The 20,907-nt window shown below is 47.4% G+C and overlaps 1 protein-coding gene across 4 annotated transcripts in view; it reads left to right on the plus strand.

The window, feature by feature from the left end:
- The first annotated feature begins 1,310 nt into the window (after nt 1-1,310).
- Nucleotides 1,311-20,907, plus strand: part of LOC141925892 (uncharacterized) — a 32,524-nt gene continuing 12,927 nt past the window's right edge. The window contains exons 1-3 of one of the 4 annotated variants that reach the window (XM_074830750.1): nt 1,311-1,523; nt 11,641-12,491; nt 19,634-19,795. In XM_074830750.1, the coding sequence (XP_074686851.1) occupies nt 1,475-1,523; nt 11,641-12,491; nt 19,634-19,795 (1,062 nt within the window). In that variant the 5' untranslated portion in view covers nt 1,311-1,474. Of the gene's footprint in view, nt 1,524-1,677; nt 1,786-11,637; nt 12,492-19,633; nt 19,796-20,907 lie in introns of those variants that run through there. The other 3 variants (XM_074830746.1, XM_074830749.1, XM_074830748.1) reach the window with 3 other exon arrangements.

A 20,907-nucleotide genomic window follows, 5' to 3' on the forward strand; every position in this document is an offset into this window, starting at 1 on the left:
GAATTTATGGCTTTGCTTCTCACCAGCCCTGGACACAACCCTCTTTGGCGTTCCTAGAACAACAGGAGCAGGCGCTAGGTGCATGATGAGTGCCTGGAGCACTGCAAGGAAATTGGGTGCAGCCCACAAACACTCTGTCCCACTGCAGTGGGAGGCGAGGGGGGAGCAGTATAATGAATCTGCCAGCCTGGGGAGGAAGGATGCCTTCTGTTGGATGACATGAGTTTGTGAGCAATAAAATAATAACTAAATACAAGAGCAATGTGATGGGGAAAAGGGGCCAATTAAACACCCTGTCTTTAAATTGTGGCTGGTGTCAATCAGCAAACTCCAGTGACCGCTACAGCAAAATGTCAATTCACTTCAGTTGGTATCAGGTTCGTTGTCTTTGTTGCAGGAGGACTGTCACCTGGGGGAGCAGAGCAAGGGGACAGCTGGACTGGATCTCTCCTGGCAGCTCCTCTCCCGCCTGACTTTCTCACGGCATTTGTAGCAGGGCTGTAGCACCCACTGGCTCTCTGTGGTCTTGGGGCTGCTGACCCTGTGGATAGCTGAAGTCCACAGAGTCAGGCTGGTTTAACTGGTGGGACAGCACATTTTCTCCTGACAGTGCTCAAGTTGGCAGAAGTTTGGATGGGAGAGTAATGCAGGGACTGGTGCTCTCTTAGCAAGCAGAGACCCCCCACAAGTTACGGGGTTGTTGGTTGTAGGGAGCTTGTATTGCTTAAACCTAGTCTAGGAATAATGTCTCCCACGTTTCCCAAGGCAGCACTCTGGAGAGTGCAGCCGTGGCCAGGGCATGCCAGAGCTCTTAATGCCTGTCCTGCACTTTTGGAGTTCACTCCAGTGGGGTGACACCACAAACCTGCCCTTGGGAGCTTGCATTCGGGAAAGTCCTGCCACTTCCCCCTCACCCCTCTTACCCATAGCCTGCAGCCCCAGCTACAACCAAGGCAGAGTTTTGCATTACGAACACATAAGATGAGATTTAAATAGAGAAAGAAAAAAAACTGGAAAGAAAAAAACCCACCAAACCCACTCCACTCTCTCTCCTCCCCACCCAAAACATTCCAGCCTTCCCTTTTCTGCCACTTGAGAGGGGGTTATTTATTGACATTATGCAAGTGCTGAAATATTTTTCTTTTTCTTCTTTCCCGTCCCTTTTTTCCTTGCTCCCCCTCTCTCCTCCGGGGGTTGCAAAGGTAGTTCAAACCCCTCCAGTCATCTCGGCTTATCAGCCAAAGGAGATGCATTCCTCTGGGCTGCTCCCTTTATAAGTCACTGCTGGCCGGGCGCCCGCTCGGCGCTCCGCAGCCTCCGCGACGGCAGCGCTGCCCGCTGCCCTGCCATGCCCTAGCCCGGGCCACGGCCCCGCTCGCCCGCCGGGGGGACGCGCAGCAGCCCGGGGAGGGCCGGCAGCGATGACACCCCCGTCCCCGTCCCCCGCCCGCCCCTGAGGGCGGCTGCTGCCGGGATGTTCAGCTGGCACCGGAGCTTCACCCTGGGAGCGCCCTGGAGGAGAGGTGAGTCCGCCGCCCCCCCGGGGCTGCCCCGGCCCGCTCGGAGCCAGCCGGCGGCTGCCGCCACACCTCCCCAAACCCGCTCCTCCGCCACCCCCTTCCTTCCCCTCGGCGGCCGCGCAGACGGTACTTAGGGCAAGCCCAGCCCGGCCCGCCCCGCTCCCGGGCCCCGCCGGCCGGGCTGCCCGCTCCGCTCCGCACCGCTCCGCGCCGCTCCGCCCCATGCTGCGCTCCCTGCTCTCCGGCTGCCTCTGCCCGCACGCAGGTAAGGCTGCAGCGAGCCCCCTCGCTTGAGCCTGCGGCCGGTCAGCTCCTGCCCCGGGGCTGGCGCGGGGAAGGAGCGCGCTTTAGGAACCGACTTGGTTTCCTCTTAAAACGGGTGTATTTTGCATCGGTAAAGCGTGGAAAGGCTTGGGAGAGAACAGCAGGAGGGGCGGGAGCGCGGTGAGCCCGAGCGGTCTGTGCGTGAAGGAGAGCGAAGTGCCCGCGGTGGGAGCAGGACGGGTGAAACGGGGGGGGGTAGGGGGGGTGGCGGGTGGCAGCCGAGCGGCACACCTCCCGCCGACATCGCTCGGGTTTGGCACTAACGTGGGGCGGATCGGGTCTGCCCTCAGCCCGTCACTGCGCCGGGCAACGGATATCGGATCGCTTTCTAGGCTGGCACATCCCCATCCAACAGGGATTACCCCGAATTTGAGAGGTTTTATTTGCTCCCTCCTGTTCTGTGCAGATGAGGTGGCCCAGGCAGGGAAGGCAGCTGCGGTCCTGCAGCAGATCACTTGTAACTTTGTAAGTCTGTTGTCAAAACAAATGATGCGGTCTCAGACTGCCTTTTTCAGGCAGAATGCGTCTGGTATGTTTTATTCCTTAGCCAGTGCTACAGGCTTTGAGATCGCACAAGCCCCAGGCAGCAGAATCCCCTCCTCTTAGCATCCGAGTTTACCCTTCAGCTTGGCTTGCGCCAGCTGTAAATGAAATCTGCAGTTTCTGTTGCCATTAACATTACTGCACTGGGTTGGTTTGCCTGGCAGGGAGGTGGCTACAGACAGGGTTTGCCAGAGTCTAAGCGTAGTGCACTGTGCAACAGCAGAACGGTAAAGATGTTGCAAAACACTGTGTTGGAGTGGTTATGCCTGCTGGGGTCCTGGCTTCCCATCTGGATGCTGAACTCCTCCTGCCTCCTTGGACCGCTGCAGTGCAGGCAGCTCCTGCGGAGTCACCTGAGCTGCCACGTTCGTGGGCACCTGCTCAGGCACCGGCCGCTGGGCCTGTGCTTCCCAGCTCTCCTGCTCTGGGGCAGCTACTCGGAGCTCAGTGTGAGCTTGAGCCTTTCCGAGGTGCTCTAGCAGGTAACTGCTAGCAAGGGCTGCTGAAGCACATTGCTCTGCCTGGCTTTGGTCTGGAGACTGCATTTTTACCCAGTGACACAAAGGGCTCTAGAGCAGCGCTGCTGCAAGAGCACTCCAGCATCACCACAAGGCGTGGAGAGTGTTTGAAGAGATGCTATTTTACAATATGGTGGAAACCGTTGGGATTTTTTTTGCCCCCCCCCCCCCCTTTTTTTTTTTTTCTTCTTCTTTTTTCCCCCTGGATGTAATTTGACCATGAACTTGTTTCCCCCAAGCTATATAAAGGAAGCTTGCTCTTCCACGTGGAAGTGCCCCTCATCACCCAGACACAGCAGTATTGTCACAGGGGTAGGTAGAAGGTTTGGTGCAGGAACAGACTGATCACACAGAGCACTGAGGAACCAAAAAAAGAGATTCAGCTAGAATTTCTCCAAATAAGAAACAGGGACAGTGCTCCCTAATCACCTCAGCTGAAAAGAGGCTCAAATATTACGTGTTCTGGTTTGGACTCCATCTCTGCTCAAAAAGAGCCAAGAATATGCGGTTTCTTGCAAGCTTTGTGGCAGGGACTTTAAAGTTGCATTTCCAAATGCAGCTTAAGATAGACAATATAAACCAAACAATTATTTTTTTTTTTTTAAACAGTGGCAGCTCAATAACAGGCGTATAGGCTGGATTTTCCCCTTCCTTGGGGGGCCTGTTAGAACAGAAGTATCAGGGTGGCAGGACCTCTTTTATCAGCAAGTTCAGTTTACTACAGCTAGAGCTCTGCATGACCACCTCCTCCTCATCATCTCATCAAGGTCCTTGTGTGGCCCCAGCAAGAACAACAAACCCAAAAGTTGTCACCACTCTTATTGCAACCATAAAAGATTTCAGACATACTGAAGAATATGTGGGCACCTGCCCACTGCTACCTTGTTAGAGTAGAAGCAGCTCTTTAAGGTTTTGCCTAGGGACAGCAATGACTGCACATGAAGAATGGGTTAACAGTGACCTTTCCGATATGATTCACTTTGGCTTCAGTTGAAGCACTGGGGTCTTAATAGCTTTGGTCTGTGGGGCTATTGAACAGTTGTTTATCCAAGCTTATTATAGGCAATAAAACCTGAATTACTACATACCTGTCGTCCCTGGGGGGCAAGTTCCATCCTTGCAAAGGGCCTCCTGTCTCCTAGTTCATTTCTGGCTGAATACTCCTTTGCAATATGAGGCAGCCTGAAAATCAGATGTGCAAGGAAAGATCTCCTAAGTTAGTTTTTGCCAAAGTGTGGTATATTTGTTTCCATCATTTTCATTTTCTGCTCAGACACATTAGCAAGCTGTGTGCCAAATAATCTTTTGCCATTATATGGGGCTACTTGTGAAAGCACCATTTCCTTTATTTAAGGTTTTGAACCTTTCTCCTGAAGGAGCGCACAGGAATTTCCAAGGAGAAGGATTTGCAGGTCTTTAGTGAGAGCTGTCATCTCCCTGATAAAGTCTCACAAATAAGCGCCCCAGGTGACTGTGGGAGCTGAGCCTGTCCCCACCCCAGGAGTGGTTATGTTGCAGAGTAGAGAGGACTTGGGCACAGATCCTTGTGCACCAAAACTATCCTTGGCCTGGCTTTTCCACTGGGCTGTATATCCAGAGAAATAAGTTGCAGGGTAAATGCAGTAACGAGTGGGAGAAGCTCTTTAGCTGGTGCTATGCGCAAGGTCAGGTGTTGGTCTAAAAACTGGTGACTGCCAGCCTACACAAGTAACTGATAAACCAGGTGGTCTGTGGGGACCTGCTATGCCCCAGGACATTCTGCCAGAGGTCACTAATCTATCAGACCTGTCACTCTGTTTCAAAAACTTCACAGGTCACTTGGAATGAATAGAAGCAAGCTGTAAAAATGTCAAGTGGCCTCTCTACTTGGAAATCCATTTCCTCTTCAGTTCACCCAACTATATCCATCAGTAAACAATCAATCTCCCTCTCATTCCTCCTCAAATGACTGAAAAGAGCTATAATTATCTCCTCCTCTTCTAAAACATACATATTAAAGCAATGAATGCCTCTTCAGTCAGAGTCCTTGAACCCAGTTATCTTTCTCTCAGCATCTGTTTTATATGGATTTATCATTACCAGCTGCAGCTATGGGGGAAACTATACATTTCTGGTCACATATTACCAAACAATCATCCAGAGGAACTTCACACACTTAACTAACAGTGAGGCTGGAGAGCACCTTGGAGCCAAATGATCCAAGAACTTTGCGCTTTTTGTTCAAGGACTGTCCAAGATCTCAGCTTTGTCATAATTATTCCTTTGCATTCAACATTTCAAGCAAATATATATACTCCCATGAAATCCACATGCATTTCAGTTCCCCGGTTGGATAAATTGAAATTTTGAGAATTGGGTCTATTGTGCAAATATTCAGTTACCACCTGGGAGTGTATTCCTCTGCAAACATGAACTTTTCAGTCACAATTCCAGTAAGAAACCCAAAACGTTTCTAGGACAGTGATTTTCAAGCCTTTGAAGTTTCTGCTGTTGTAGACAGAGGTTGTAATTGGTGCACTGAAGACACAAAACTTTTCCATAAACTCCTCTTAGAAATTCTTGGGCTCATGATTGTCCTAATCGTTTAGGAGATGCCCTTGCTCAGATTGGGCAGCCCAAGGTTACAGTAGCATGCTCACAAACTAGCTTTGCTTGAAAGGTGTTGGGAAAGCGGATTATCTGCAGAAACTTGGTGCCAAGCAGCACCCCGTCATTGCCAGGACTGGGATCAGGTCTTCAACAGGCCTGTAAAGCAACAGGGAGTGGGGAGATCCTCACCCCATGGAAATCCATGGCAAAGCTCTGCGGAAATAAGATTTCCCTCCCAGAGGGTCAATTGGTAATGGTTGCAGGGTTTTTTTGGATGGGGGTTGTTTGTTTGTTGGGTTGTTTTGTTTGGGGTTTTTTGGCAGTATAAGAATAATCCAATTCTTCTAAATATTGGGGTCCTGTCCATGCAATGACTCCCTGTGTTCACAGGACTATGCAAGGGACAGCCATTGCACAACTGGGAAGGTAACACAGATCCTGCATGCTCTGCGTGGGGGCCAGCTGGTGGGCTAGTGCTGAGGAGGAGGTGTAGTCCCACCACTCAGCACCACCCCTCAGCACATATGGGGGAAGAGTCAGCAGCAAAAAATGCCTATTGTTTCAGAAAGGAAGTGACCCCTTTTCTCTTAAATGCTGGGAAACTGAGACTCCATCATTGGTGAGGAAAAAAAATCCCCTCTTCCCAGTGAAAAGGAAATACCACCTGAGCTGCACTGCCAGCTGTGTTAGAGAATGTGTCACAGCGACAGGACTAAAGGGAGGCTTTTTTGTAAAAGAAGGAAGGAAAATGAGGGAATGCAAGGACTGAATGGGAGAGGCAGCCTTTCATTTCTAGGTCATGACTGACTCCAGCTCACTAGTCACTGCTGCATAATGATTCTTCAAAAGCTGATGATCATCTCTTAGTTACTTAGAGGCCACAGCCCCATGGCAGAACCTGTGCTGCATGGCACAGGAATTAATCCTTGGCACAGCTGGAGCTAGAGAGGAGTTACTAGGCAGGTTGTGTGGGTTCTCAATGGGATGCTGAAAAACCTCTTCTGGGGCTTCGCACATGCATCTTGCTCCTATGCTCAGGACTAAGCAGACTGGTAGGAATGATGGGGTTTGACTTTGGTCTTCCTTCACAGGGCAGCTGTGCAAAATCCCTGCTATTCCAGCAACACAAGTCACTGGCGATGCCCTTTATTTCTGGTGCTCTGTTCCTGTGGCACACTACAGTTGGAAAGTACTGGCCTTATGGACTTAAGCCTAGAGGGTGTTGCATGTCTTGTGATAAACAGGAGTGGGGAGAGGAATAGGCGCCACTATGAGCATCTCTGGACTGCTCACGTTGTGCCTCTCCCTGGGACTGCAACCCTGCATACCCCGCCAACACCACTCACTGTGGATGGGTTCACTGTGCACATGAACCTTGAAGCAGCTCTGGGCAGAAGCAGAGGGCTGCCATGGCTCTAATGCTGCTATCCTTTGTAACCCAACGGCAGATGGAGACAAGCAAAACTCTGGCTCCAGTTGTGCCAGTCACTGTACACATGTTTAACAGAGATTCTCCTCATGCCAAGGAGCCTACAAATCAAGATGAACATTTTGAGAAGACGGGCGGGCACAGACTAGAAGGGAGGAGAGCAGCACAGGGCAGCAGTATAGCTCTGTGCTGCCACTAGCAGCACTCATCCCACTGCCAGCCTGGCCTCTTCCCACCACCAGTACTTCCATTAGCCATATGCGTCAGAAAACCATGTGCTATGATACCTGAGTTAGTGCATCAGAGACCAAGGACCCCTCCCAGGGATGTAGCAGGGCTTGCACTGAAGGAATTGCCAGTGAAACACGGCTTTGAGCCAACAAGCATAGATGCAGAAAAGAAGAAACTGGACCTGGATTTCAGTGCTTTGGAGCAAGGGGATTTGAATATAGACTTTGGCTTGGTTTACTAGAAAGGTGGGAGCTTTTGCAGGAATTGGGCTGGGAGTGCCTGGGAGTTTTGCCTGGGCAGTTGTTTGAGTGCATCTCTTGCATGCAACTTACTTGGGATAAAGAAACTGCTTGAAAGCAATTTCACATTTAGATATCAACCCTCCTTCCTCAGGTCAGAAATCTCTGTATTAATGCACTAGGCTGTGCCCTGGCAACTGCTAGTTATTGTGCAACAGGAAAAATATGCTTGGGCTTAAAACTCCAAGGAAAGGAAAGTCTTGGGACAGGAGCTGGTAGGAGGGTATTCACCTTTGAAGGATTTTTCTCTGCTAGCCTTTGCTAACTGCCAACAGAGAAGTATCCTAGAAAGCAATTTGGAAACGAAGCAAAACAAAGTTCTATAGACTTAGCTGGGACACATCAATTCCTTTCACTCCCTACTAATTACCTTCAGATATTAGCTAGTTATCACCTCTCTGTGAGATGGGAAGCAGTCTCATTCTCCAACTGTACAGGTACAGGAAGTCCAGCAACTTGCCCAAGATTACATGTAATCAGTCACCATCAATTACAGGCTTATATTACCACCCAGGGAACCCTGTTTATCTCTAGCGTGATTACAGAGCCTTCGAGAGGGCTACTAGGCAAGTAGCACAAGTTAACCTGAGACAATGTTTAGTGTGGGCACACCTTGCTGAAGATGCTGCAGAAAGCTATACTGATTCCTAAGCGTGCACACACAACTCCATTCTCACCCCTACTGCCATACCAGTGTCCCAGACAGCTGCCTGAAAGCAGCATCTTTCAGTACCTTACCCCCACCCCAGAAGGGGTGTGGAAAACCAGTCCAGGGGAAAGGAAACAAAAAACAACAACAAAAAAATCTTGGCTGATTTCCCAGGAGCAGCAGTGTCAAACCTGGCCAGCCTCCAGCACAAGTAAATACATCTTACCAACTTTAATGCCGCTGCTCAGCTCTCTGAAGTTCTTCACACCTCCTTTCAGAAGCCTCCACACAGCATTGTAACTGTACCCCTCCAGCACACTCCCTCCAGCACCAGGCAGCAGTCCATCTTCCCTGCTTTGCTCTGGGCCCCTGGCATTGTTGTACAAAGCACTTAGAGGCCAAGTCCTACAACCAGAATTAGCTGACACAGTTCTGTTAGGCGCCCTGGTAACAAGCTAATTTGTAGCAGCTGAGGGTCTGGCTCACTTTTTTTTTTTTTTTTTTTTTTTTTTTGTAATTGCACAGATGAGCTTTAATTGCACCATTCTGGTGTTCGTTGGCAATATGCTTGAAAGAGCTGAGTGTTTTAGTAATGCCTCTTTCAAGATCTGTAGCAGAAACAATCTGCTTGTTGGAAGCCCCATGGTTTAGATTCCATAACCCAGTTAACAGAGAGGAAGAAGAGACTGTTCTGTCAGTGAGGTACAGCAAGAAAAACTTGAGTTTCAGGTCACTGCCTTAATCATGGGAGATCTCTCTGCTGCAGCACAGATGACCTCATTGACTATGGGAAAGTATCATTGAATGAATGAGGATGAGGTGCCCGTGTGTTGCAAAATCCTGCCATCCTTTGCATCATTGCAAGGGGTTGGGAGGATAAATCAGAAATGCTCAAACATTGTGGTTACCAGGACCTGCCAGTGCTGATGGTTTGGAGCCTACAACAGATAAACAAGAAATTGTTGTGAAACCATGCAATGTTGCTAGTGACCACAGGAAGGAGAGAGCAAAGGATTGTGTTGTCCAGAGTGCAGAACTTTCTCAGCATTGCAGTTGTTGGCATCGAGGGGACACTCACACAGAGGGTCAGAGATTTCATCTCATTTATTTTTTTCTGCCCCAGCCAAACTTTCTGGTAGATATTGTAGCTTCTGTAGTCATAGAAAATACAAATTAAAGTTTCTGACATCTCCTTCTGCAAGTAGCAAGACTTCATTTTAATATGCTGCTTCCTGATTTCAGACAAAGAAATATTTGTGTAGGCCAGCATGAAACCGGTTAAGCAAGAAAAAAAGGGGCATACTGAAAGACAGTGAGAGAATCTCCAGTCAAAGGAAAGCATGGCATGATTAATAACTGAAGGCATTCAGAGTCTGTGGGAAGGAACTACTATTGCATATAGTAATTTCTGGCAAGAGTGACAGGTGTATGATTTATTCTTAAAATGAAAGTGCAGCAACACAACTGCTCTCCTCCTGATTCTCGGTGGTTTTGTTGTGCCATGTGGGGTGGTGATGCCATCAGAAAAGCCTGTTAGCCTTTCATTTTTCATGCAGATACAGCTCTGCCTCTCACTGCCAAGAGGTGTTTGCAGCTGAGCAGGTAGATCCTCTTCACTCCAAATCAGTAACAACTCAGCTGCACCTCCTTCCAAGACCTGGCACCAAGCTCCCTCTTACAGGTGGCGTTTTGCTGTGCGTGAAGCTGCAAACCAAGCTCCCTATTCCTTGTCCTCTGTTCAGAGTTCATCACGTTCATCCCAGGAGTGGAAGGGCTGTTACCCAGCCCAGCACAGTCAGCTGCTGATGAGCTTTCCTGTGGCATTTCTGTGGGCAGTGCCTTTCGCCTGTCCCCCACCACAGCAGCATACTGGTGTTGCGTTGCTGATGGGCTGGCACTGACTGTCACAAATGTGGCTCTTTATGGTGGAGAGGTGCCTGTGAATCCTGCCAAGGGAGGCGGGTGCAATTCTGTATATGATAAGCAAGGTCTTCTATAAGGGGTTAAAAGCACTATGTGCCCAAGTGCCACAAAAAGCCCATCAAATGGGATTATTTATCACTGACAGCCCTTTATGAAAATCCAGTGTAAAATATTAAATCTGTGGCTGCCTATGAACAGTAAAGGGCATGTTTTGGTGGTATCCCAAGAAAATCTCAAGATCAAATAGAAGGTACTTAAATAAAGTAGAAAATGATCCATGTAATAGCTAGCTTGGCCTTAATAAGTAAAAGTCTCCCTTGTCTGTGGACATTGCACAAAGCAAGCTGGAGGAGGGAAGGCTGGAAAACAGGTTATTTCTGAAACAGGAGTTTTCTGGGTTACTGTGAAAGTAGGGCTGCACAGTGGAGCTCTCCCAGCTCTACTGCTGGCGGGGGGGTCCCAGGCTTCCCTGCCTACTTAGGGATAATTACATTACTGGGAGTGAGTTTGTGAAGCAGCTGCTGGTTTGATTTCAGGCAAAAAGGAAGGAAGTAGGAGAGAGGAATGAAAGGAAATTAAGTAGGAAGTAAGATATGCTGAAAAGTGTATGCATTGTAGCCCTCTGAGGTGCTCTGGGTCAGGCACTAATAAGGGAAAACATACCAGAGAAACTAAAGTTTTGTACTGCAGCAATTCCTGGTTCCAAATCCACGAACAGATGGATTTGGAGCTGAGATTTGCAGTTAGTTAAAGGGTGGATGCAGAGCTTTCACACTGGCTTTCATACCAGTGTGAACCAGAAGTCTGCACTGTGAAATATTAGATTCAGAAAAACAGTAAGAAAACCTGGGGGCAAATATTGCAACTCCTGTAGATCAGCCTTTCATCTAGAGACTGTTCTACCACATTACCGTGTGAAATAATTGTGATTTAAAACAAGTTGTCTTTGTCCATGTGCAAAATGCTCATGAACAAAGCTGCCCCCATCTCCTTTCTCTTTAAAAAGAAGGTAAGAGTTCATTTAAAGCAATTACTTCATAGCTAAAACCATACAGGGAGTGAAAAAGATCTACAGTGCCTCGTTTGCTTTTCCTATCAGTACTTGGTTTTCGTCACCTGTATGTGTGCAGAGAATACTGCAGAGAATACCAAACAGTTTGCAAATTGCTTGTTGCAACCCAAAATTCACTTAAGCCTGTGGAAAGACAGATTTCGTTTTACTCTTTTGTTTGCTGGTTCAGAATACGTTTAATCAGAAGAAATATTTTAACCTTAAATTAATGTCTATCATGCTGAAAGAATATGTACTTCTCTGCATCTGTATGCAAGCAATCACTAAGTTATCTGGCTACATGTGTTGTTTTCTACCTATCTACTAAATCAGAACTCTGTGTGCATTTATGACTCCCCTTGAAGGACTCCGGGGCTATGAAACACAACACTTCTGTTGTAGCAAAGCCTACAAGAAAGCTTCATACAGCTCAAGAAAAATTAGGTCTGTCCCCCTCTGCCACATTACTATAGACAGCTTTACATTTCACATCCCTCAGGGGATGCACCAGACACTTGAATTTTGTAGCCTCTTGTGACCTTCTACTTGTTTTCTTTTAAGCAGGTAAGAAGAGCCCACCTGCTGAAGACAAAGTCGTGTTAACACATATGAAGATACTGAGCAATGAAGGAATTCAAAACCCAGGGTTAATCCCTGAGGCTCCAGCTGACATAGCCTGCACAGAAGAGTCCCATCTCCCCGGTGCCAGCCTCCCACTGGACTGCCAGGGAAATCCGAATGCAGCAGCTGCACCAGCAGATCCAGACTATGCAGATACCCCGGCAAGCACAGACTATGTAGCCACATTGCCTGACCTCAGCGCCTTCGAGTCCAAGTGCCGACTTCACAGATTCTCCAAATTTGAATCCGAGGACTCGGGGGTTGAATTGCCAAGCGGGGCTAATTCTCCATCAACACCAACGGGTTCAGAGAAGAGCTTTGTGCTTCACAGCAGAGACTCATTTTGTGACTCGGGTGTGCTTAGCACCTCTTCTTCTCCAGAAATTGACCATCTGATAATGAAAACATGTAAAGAGCATGCCAGAAAAGTCAGCCACCAAGATCCAGAGAGTGAAAAGCAAGCTGAGTACTCTAGCCAGGAGGCAGATGCTGTGCAGGGTCCTACAGCTTCCCTTGAAGACTTCAGTGGCCCTCAGGAAGAAAGTCCTGATGAACATTTTGACCAAAGCGAAAGGCAATCTCTGGAAAAGGAACCTACCCCAGAGATGGATCTTCCCAGGGAAAGCACTCTTCCCACCCCAGTTCCCATAGAAGAGCCAAAGACAATTGCTGACAATTTCCCAGAGAACTTTGGCAGCATGCAAGACCTTCAGATCCATGAACATCAGCTGAAGAAGTACCCCACAAGTGACAGTCTGGATGAATACATGGATGAATGCTGTAGACTGAGTGAGGTAAGAAACACCTAAACTGAATCTTACGGCTAGGCCTGTCCAAATACCTCAGTCAGGCTTCAAGTCCTAGCCTCTGTCATGAACTGGGACTTATCTGAGTGAGTTAGAAAATCTCCCCTGAAGCTGTTGTAAGCAGCAAATCTTGGCAATTGATTTTTAAGAGCTCTTTTCACAGCAGTGAAATTCTGAAGTAATTCACATATATTGGGTCTGGGTAAGGATGACTGATGGCTTATGGAGATCTGATGTTTCAAAAAGCCCTAGATTAGAGGGTGGATTTGATTCTGGTCTTAAATTAAGATTATGAAGTTAGTCATTGTCCTCTGATACATGGGATGGCAATCAGAACGTAGTTTATTTTTCAAGGTCAGGTTATTCCTGTTTCTGGGAACAGCTGGACTGCTGTAGGGATGCTGAAGTTTGGAAATAACTTGTCTAAGGGGTAGCTCATTCCTGGCCAGGTCTGTCCTGTCCTCTTGAGCCAGATCTCTCGAATAATGAGTGAGCAGGGGACTAGGGCACAAATTCAAATCTTTGCTGAGCTGGAGATCCCATTTTAACCTTCCAGCGCAGCTGTGATGGAAACTCCTGTGTTCTGAGACTGACCAAACTGCAAAGACATAATATTTTCAGCACCTTGTCCTACTCTCCCCCTTGCTGGGTACACTGTGCGACTGACAGGAGAATAAAAAGCCTTTCTGTGCACCTTCTCCCATAGTGGATGTTTGCAAGCACTCACCCCAGTGCTTTGCCTGAAGCCCCATGCTGCCAACACACAGACAGATTGCTGCCTTGCCTGCCCACTGCAGTGACTTCCATGAACCAGTGATGGGAAGATCTGAGGAGCTGATTCTTCATAGAGAGACAGACCAAAAAGCCCCATGAGCAAAAGGAAAGGAGGGAGCAGGCTAGGTGAAGGTCACACAGACACACCAAAAATATCAAACAGTGCATAACGGGGATTTCTTTTCAGGGCGTTCATTGCAGTAATAGTGATGAATTGGAATGGGAGATGGGTGGGAGGAAGCCAAGTGACAAGTGCTGTGTATATAACTTCACCATGACCTCTCTGCCTGGGCCCTGAACTGTCAGGCGATGGCCTTCCTCTCCAGCATGCCAAGCCCTCCCGTGCTGTGAGGAAGGTCAGAGATGGCTCATCTCTGTTAACATTGCATATCGAGGCAGTACAAGCAACACACAATCCAACTGAGCAACCTCTTCCTCCCCAGAGCTGTCTCACACACAGCAGAAGACAGATGTCTGTTTTGCACGGTTCCCAAACAGACAATGACCTGACAGGAGAGGAGCCAAGGACTGGAGCAGGAGCGTTTGAATACAAGGAGACTTTTTATAAAGTTACCTAAATTCTCTGTCGCACTCCAGAGGGTTTGCAGCCAGCTTGGTCTTGTCTGACAGCTCTGTCTGCTCATGAAATTCCTTTAAATCCTTGGTGAAATGGAGCCTCAGTTTCCCAAAGCAGAACATTTAAATAAACAAGAGAATAAATTAGAAAGAAGCTGAAGAGGAAATGAAGCTCTTGGTGGCTTATCTCTCCTCCTTTTTAATATCCTCACTGGCTGAGTGCTAAAGCTCTGTGCCCCAGAGCACTTTTCTTTGTTTGTTTTTCGAGCTGTATAAATACAGCTGTGACCTAGATGCTGGGGAAGTTTGCCCCTCTTCACAGAGCACCTCCAGGCTGCTATATCTCAAGAGCAGGGCTCTTCAAACTGCTGGGATGCCAGGTAGCACCCAAGCTGACTGGGGCAAGAAATGCCCATGGCTGTTGCACAACCCTGCAGCTGCTGCTGCGCTGTGTGCCTCAGAGCACAGGGACAGCCTCCTGCAGCTCCAGAGCCTTCTGCCCTTGCCAGACATGCACAAGGTTGATCTGTCCTCACTGTCATACAACAGAGGCAGGACAGAGTGAGACCCACTCAGAAATGATGTCCGGATGATCATCTGCCCATACAGCTGATGGATGCACCTTGGTTCACCCCAGCTGAGGCTCTGTTGCAGGCTTACTCCGTGGTTTTCACATTTGCCTGTAACAGGTCTGAGATACAACATGGTTCTTAGGAGTCAATCTCCTGTCTGGCCTCATGTTCTCTCAGGGACTCAGATACCCCTGGAAATGCAGTCAGTGTTGTCCACAAGATAACAGGCCAGCACACGGTATTCCCACTCTGCTTGGCAAAGAACATGGCAAACGAAATTGTTCCATTGAATCAATCCCTGCTGCATTAAATTCATGTTGATAGAGACACAAGAGTGGTTACACTGACTTATATTTAATGCCAGGTGAGAGCATTATTTAATCATAGGTGACAGCAACTTCCTCAGTTCTGTTGCTGGTTTTGGGAATACAACTTTCAAGTAACAGGAGAGCAGTTCAGTTTCCCCAGCCCAGCTGGCTGTGGCAATACCAAGGGCACTGTGCTTACTGGCACACCACAACCAAGCAAGGAGTCAGTCTCTGGATGAGGACGTCCCTTGGTTTCCTCCCAGCCTCCCTCACTGCTGAGGCCACTTCCAAGAGAACAGGAAGGAAAAATGTTGAAAAAGAGACTGGAAATGACCAAATGTTTTGACCATTTGGATTCATTTGGTGAACGGCTTTGGCTGAAAATACACATCAAATCATTTCAGTCTGGCATTTCTTAAACAAAGGTTTCTGATCTTTTGTTTTGAACTGTCGTTATTTTGAAATTTGCCTATGTTTAGAAAGATGAAAGAAAGTGGAAGCTGTCAAACAACAAGTGAAAGAACTTTGAAGACTAACTAAAAACATTTCCTTTTAAGCCAAATTAAATGTTTGAGGTCAGTTTGAAGATATATAGCTTTTGATGCTTTTGCTTTGCAAACACTTCCTCACACTCCATAAAGTTTACATTTAGAGTCAGCCCATACCCCTAGAAGAAGAGAGAGGGTGGGAGCATTGTCGTCATTAAATGAAAACAACACCACTATTCACACAGTGCTAATTATCACACAGTCAAAATACTTCTCTACAGAGAGTAGTGCGGTTCAGGGGAAGGATAGGACAACCTGTGATGGTCAGCCTCGTAGCCTGTGCGTGCTGCTTAGAGGAAACCAGAAGCTATCAGTAAGCACAGCCTCTCCTGGACAGCAGGGTGGAGCCGTCAGAAATACACAGCACGATCCCTCTCTTTCCTGTTATTCACAAGCCTTTGGGTGCTGTCAGCTTCCAGTGACAAATGCTTCCCGCTCAGTCTGTGGCGTCACTAATCAGTTGCTCCAAGCCCGTGATGGGAGGTTAGTAATTACGTTCCTTGGCGCAGTGACCATACTGCCTCTGTACTGGCCATGCTAATGCAGTGGGAGTGGACAGTGAGGGATTTATGGGAGAATGGAGCATGATATAACTCAAAACTATCCATAAGAAAAAGTGAAGAGCATTGCAAGAAGTGCAGAAACCTAAGTCACTGCAAGAAACATCAGCGAGCTCCCATCTGAATGAAGAAGAGTTTCACCTGCAAGCTAGTCTTGCCTGCCAGCCTCAGATCCTGCTGCCAGATCCAGCCCAGGACAGTTTGCCATTGAGCCTGACTGAAGAAAAGCTCCCAGCTCTGTGACTCTGGTGGCTTCAGAGGAAAAATGTGATTTTACACCAGTCAAAATATTGACTGGAGGGCTCTAGATAAGCCAAAGTTCCCAGTGCAGGCATTGATCCTGTATTTTTAGGCTTCCTAAGAAATCTGTGGGCCAGCACAACTGTGATGGTTTATTACCAGCTGAGCAGGGCTTCATGTACAGAAAACCTGTCCCCAAAACTTAGTCAGGTGAGGACTCACAAGGGCAAAGATTTCTTTTTAGTTACACAGCTGTAAAGTCAGTGTAGTACACCTTAAGTCTGTAATGGGAGTAACTCAGTAACTCAGCCAAGAGCCTTGGACTCCTTTTCTTCCAGCTGAGGGTCTGGTTCAGTCTGGTGTACCTGAAAGCAAAATCTGGCACCTATTTATACATTAAGTTGTTACTTTCCTAGTGCAACTTTAACTATCTGATTCATACATAAACTGTGTCTGTCTGATCCTCTGCATCTTCACCTTCAAAAAAGTAGGTGACATGTTTTTCCTTCTTTGTAGGTTTCATCAACTCAAAAATGGGCACATGGCTTTTGTTCCAATACTATTTGACAATCCCCATGTGGGGAATAGGAAAAATTTCAGTTCTGTTGGGTGAATGTTTTGGGAACCTTCAACTGGGAAGTCAGAGACTGGAAGAGACCCATCCTGGAAAATGTTTGCAGTTTTCCTATGACTGCTCACCCTCCACTGCTAGCATAAAACTCTCACAGGTGCTGAGAAGAAAATATTTAGATCAGAATGTGACAGAGCAGGTTCTATGCTGCACTTGGCATGACCAGAAGATAGCGAGGACTGTTTAGGTATTTCCAGTCTATGGAAGAGAAAGTCCTGGAAGGGTCCCTAGAGAGGCCCTCTTTGAGCAATCGTTTTGGGGGCAACCAGCTAAATTACACAAATTTTCTGTATTGAACGCGTGCCATATCTGAGCAATCCTGATGCTAATGGGCCTTGTGGCAGGGCAAGCAAGTTGAAGCATCCCCCTTAAAAGCTTTTTCCCTTGCATGCTGGCCACAGAGGTGGCTGGCCCTGCAGGGATGGGCAGGCACTGGAGGCTCTGCCTGATTTGCCTTTTGCTCATTTGCAATTGCTGAGATCACTTAAATAAAATGCAAATTAATTTCTTATTAAATAGCTCTAACTGCCTGCCCTGAACAGCCTCTGGAAGATGGCTGTGAAACAGGGGCCTCCAGCATATTGAGTCCAGCCTTCAGTCTGGTTTAGGTCCTCTACAGGGGTAAATCCACCTTGCCGCAAGACCAGATCTACACCTTTTCCCTCTCATTTTCTGGGGACCTGTATTTATTCTCAGGAGCTGGAAGTTCTCTCTAACTTTTGCTAAAAGCCAGATTTTGTCCATGCCTGCCCCAAACACACCTTTGCTTTCATGTGTCTTCAGCCTTAGACACAGAGCACTGGAAATCAGGGCCACTGTCTCTTCTCCTCCCCCTGCCCATTTTGCCCTATAAACTAGCAGCTGTGAACACAAAGCAGGACCTGACTATTAAGCACAGGACAAATATGGAACAAAAAGAGGGTCTCTAATGGAAAGAGGTCACAGTCAAATGCTTCATGTTTTCTCCCCAATCCTGAGGTTACAGCCAAATGTTTTACTTTATCCCCTTTTCCAAGAGCTCCTCTGTCCTTTGTAGTCTTCCCTTATGTTTCTACAGCTATAACAGGTTGGATTTGGCTGACTGTCTCCTTAGGGCAATACAGACATGCCATCAGTCACTGCAACAGCAAACTGGCAGAAAGGTGGGTTGTTAAATGTGCAAAAAGAGGGTACAGAGTAGCAGAAAGCCTACATTTTCAAGGATAACGGGGAACTTCTGACTGTCCATTTTGGGACAGTGTAAAAAAAAGGACTACTTTTAGGACAGCTCAAAACTGCCAGATTTTCAGAAACTGATACTCATGTACTTTCTGAAAATCATGCTTCTGAAGCTGGACACCCCCAAATCCCTAGGTGCTTTCAGATATGTTGGTTATAGTGCGTTTGATTCAAGCTTTTCCCAACAGACACCATGTAGGCTTTGTTCTCCCTGTGGGTCCTGGGCTGTGACCCTTCCCACTGCACAGACATGCTAAGGACTCAGTTTATGGCTGAGTAACCATTGTCTTGCCACCACTTCTGCAGGCTCTGCCCAAGAGGAAAATAAAAATCATGAATGTGAATGACTGGTTGGCTTACAGTCATCACAGTTTTTCGTATGATTTCATGCGACCTCTGTCCCAACCTCAGACACAAAAGCATCTGGACATAATAATACCTGTTTATAAATAACATTGTATCATCATTTGTTTAAAAAGAAGTAAATCCTAATGTTGATTATTTTTGAACACACCATGAGCTTTCTGACATAATGAAAAGACAGGAAGAGTCCCAAGGCTGGCATTTCCCCAAAAATGTAGATTGTTGTGGGAAAGGAGACAGAGTAAGCTTCCTGCTTTTGTAGAAGGAACTTATTTTTTGAAGTAAGATAAACTTAGAGCACTGCTTTTGTAAAGATCGACGCTTATTTTACTTAGTGATATCCCATGCACATCAGCAGGCAGCGCCAAGGTGGAAGTGAGCCTCTGCATCTGTTAACAGCACGTTCAGCAGAGTCTGCTCACAGCACAGGAGAGGACACTTGCTGTGCACCGGGAAGTCCTGGGGTCAGAAACAGCGAGGTGCAGAGCAGGAGGCTGGGAAGCACTGTTGCCTTTCCTCTGCCACAGGATTGCGGTCTTGTCTCTGGCACTGCCCTTGACTGAGCAGGAGTGAGACTCTGCAGGTCCTGCGTTTGGAGAGATCAGTGGTACAGAATATCCTGCCATAGCCAGACAGCAAGCTTGATCCTGCAGACTTTCTTCAGGCATCTCTTAATGACTGAGAAAGTAGTAGCAGAGACATAAGCTAGGATCTGCTAAAGACCAGTGGAAAGACGTTCTTTCACTTTGGCAGCTTGGTTTAGGTTTAGCACTGATCCACCAGTGATGAGGGTCTGAGTTCAGCTGTGCTGTAATGGTTGCAGATTGCCAAAGGCAGAGAAAACATACCCTCAGGATGGTCACAAAGCACCAAATCACTGCAACCTGCAGATATGTGCCTTTGGGTAGGAGCCAAGCTCAGCCTCAATACCCATAAATGTGACTTGCACTGAGGGCTGTGGGCTAAGTGAGCCAAACTAACCGCAGCCATCTATACCATACAGTAGAACTATATTTGTTTGTAAGGGTCCTATGGCCAGTAAAAGACAAAAATTAGCCTGGGAGGTGGAACTAGAAACAGGTTGTCACAAGGTTTTCCTCTGCATCAGTGTGTGATCAGGGGAGTCCCTCAGATGGCGCATCTTGCTGAGTAATCCAGAAAAGAGCCGTGAGCAAGCAACAGTGTAGCTCAGATCTGGCTATAACCAAAACCCCTTGCAAGAGGAAGCCTGAGTGTCTTTACCGTGGCCCACATGACTGTAAGGAGTGTGCTGGGCTGCCAACTGCTAGCAAGGATTGTTCTGCTGTTACTCCATGGTCCAATATGCATTGTCATTGCAGGTGAACCAAGGTAATAGCAAAGCCCTAGGATCTGGTCTGGGATACCTGGAACACATCTGCCAACTGATTGAGAAGATTGGGCAGCTGCAGGAGCACAACCTGCGTCTCCAAAAGCAAGTGTGCAGCTTGCAGAAAGAGCAGAAGATGAGCCAGATAAAAGAGGTAAGCAGACACCACAGTATCTTCCGTTAAATGATCTATTCAAGGCCCAGATGGAAAGTTCCAAGTCTGTGTGAGAGAAGATGCTAATTTACTTGACCCCACACCCACCTGGGCTGGCTGCTCTGGTCTTCAGGGAGCCCTCACCCACCACAGTGGGCTCAGATTCCCTTAGGGTGGGGGTGGGTTTCTGTTCTTGTTCAGTTTTGTTTCCCAGATGTGCTTGCTTCTGTTGAGTTAAAAAGCATCTCTCTCACCTCATGCGATGGCCAGCTTGAAGTCAGTAGCTTTTAGTTCTCTACAGTTGAAAACTTCCCCAAAACACATCTCCCCCCATCAATTCTATAAAAACAAAACATTTCCATGGACCTCTTTAGCAACTGTGTTTTGAATTAAAAGCTCCTTCTTTTCCTTCTGGCTTCAAACTGTCAAAATCCCAGAATTTCCCACAAAACAGACACAATGGGAAAGAGAAGCAGTGGTACCACTACCCACTCCTTGTCCTCTTTCCCTTCCTGTGCTTCTGAGCTGCCAAATGAAGAATCTCTGACATGAAACATCACAGTGTTCCCATTTGTCTTTTTTTTATCAGCCAGAGATAGCTGGGGAATTTGACTCAGATTTGCAAATCATTTCAGCATCCTCCTAAACAGAATTTTTTTAGCCCCTGCATATTTTGTTCAGCTCTAACCCACCTCTGCTTCTCAGTTCTTTTTCTTTGGCCATTGCATAAGGTTTCCAGCTTTTTTCCTCCCCTCCCTTTCTATTTATTTTATCAGTCCCCAAAGGAACAGAAGGGGTTTGTCACACTCAGCTATTTCTTCCCAGCCATGCTGTGGCAAGTCTTTTATTCTCCAGACAGCATCATTCCTCCCCTAGTGCTGCTTTCCCACCTGCTGGGACTGGATCTGCAGTAGGTGACTGACTCCTCCTCAGAGCCAAAGCCTAGTTGTGAGTCAGATTGCAGAGTAGCCTGTCATTTCCATGTACCCATCTCAGGCTCAGAGGAATGCAGCCTCCTACATAGAGCCTGGGAATTGTTAACACATTTCCTGAAGCTTTACAACTGTGAGTCATCGCTCAAAGTAACTTTTCCAAGCTGCAAACCCAGGGTC

Source organism: Strix aluco, chromosome 7 (assembly GCF_031877795.1).
Source record: "Strix aluco isolate bStrAlu1 chromosome 7, bStrAlu1.hap1, whole genome shotgun sequence".
NCBI classification, from domain to species: Eukaryota; Metazoa; Chordata; class Aves; order Strigiformes; family Strigidae; genus Strix; species Strix aluco.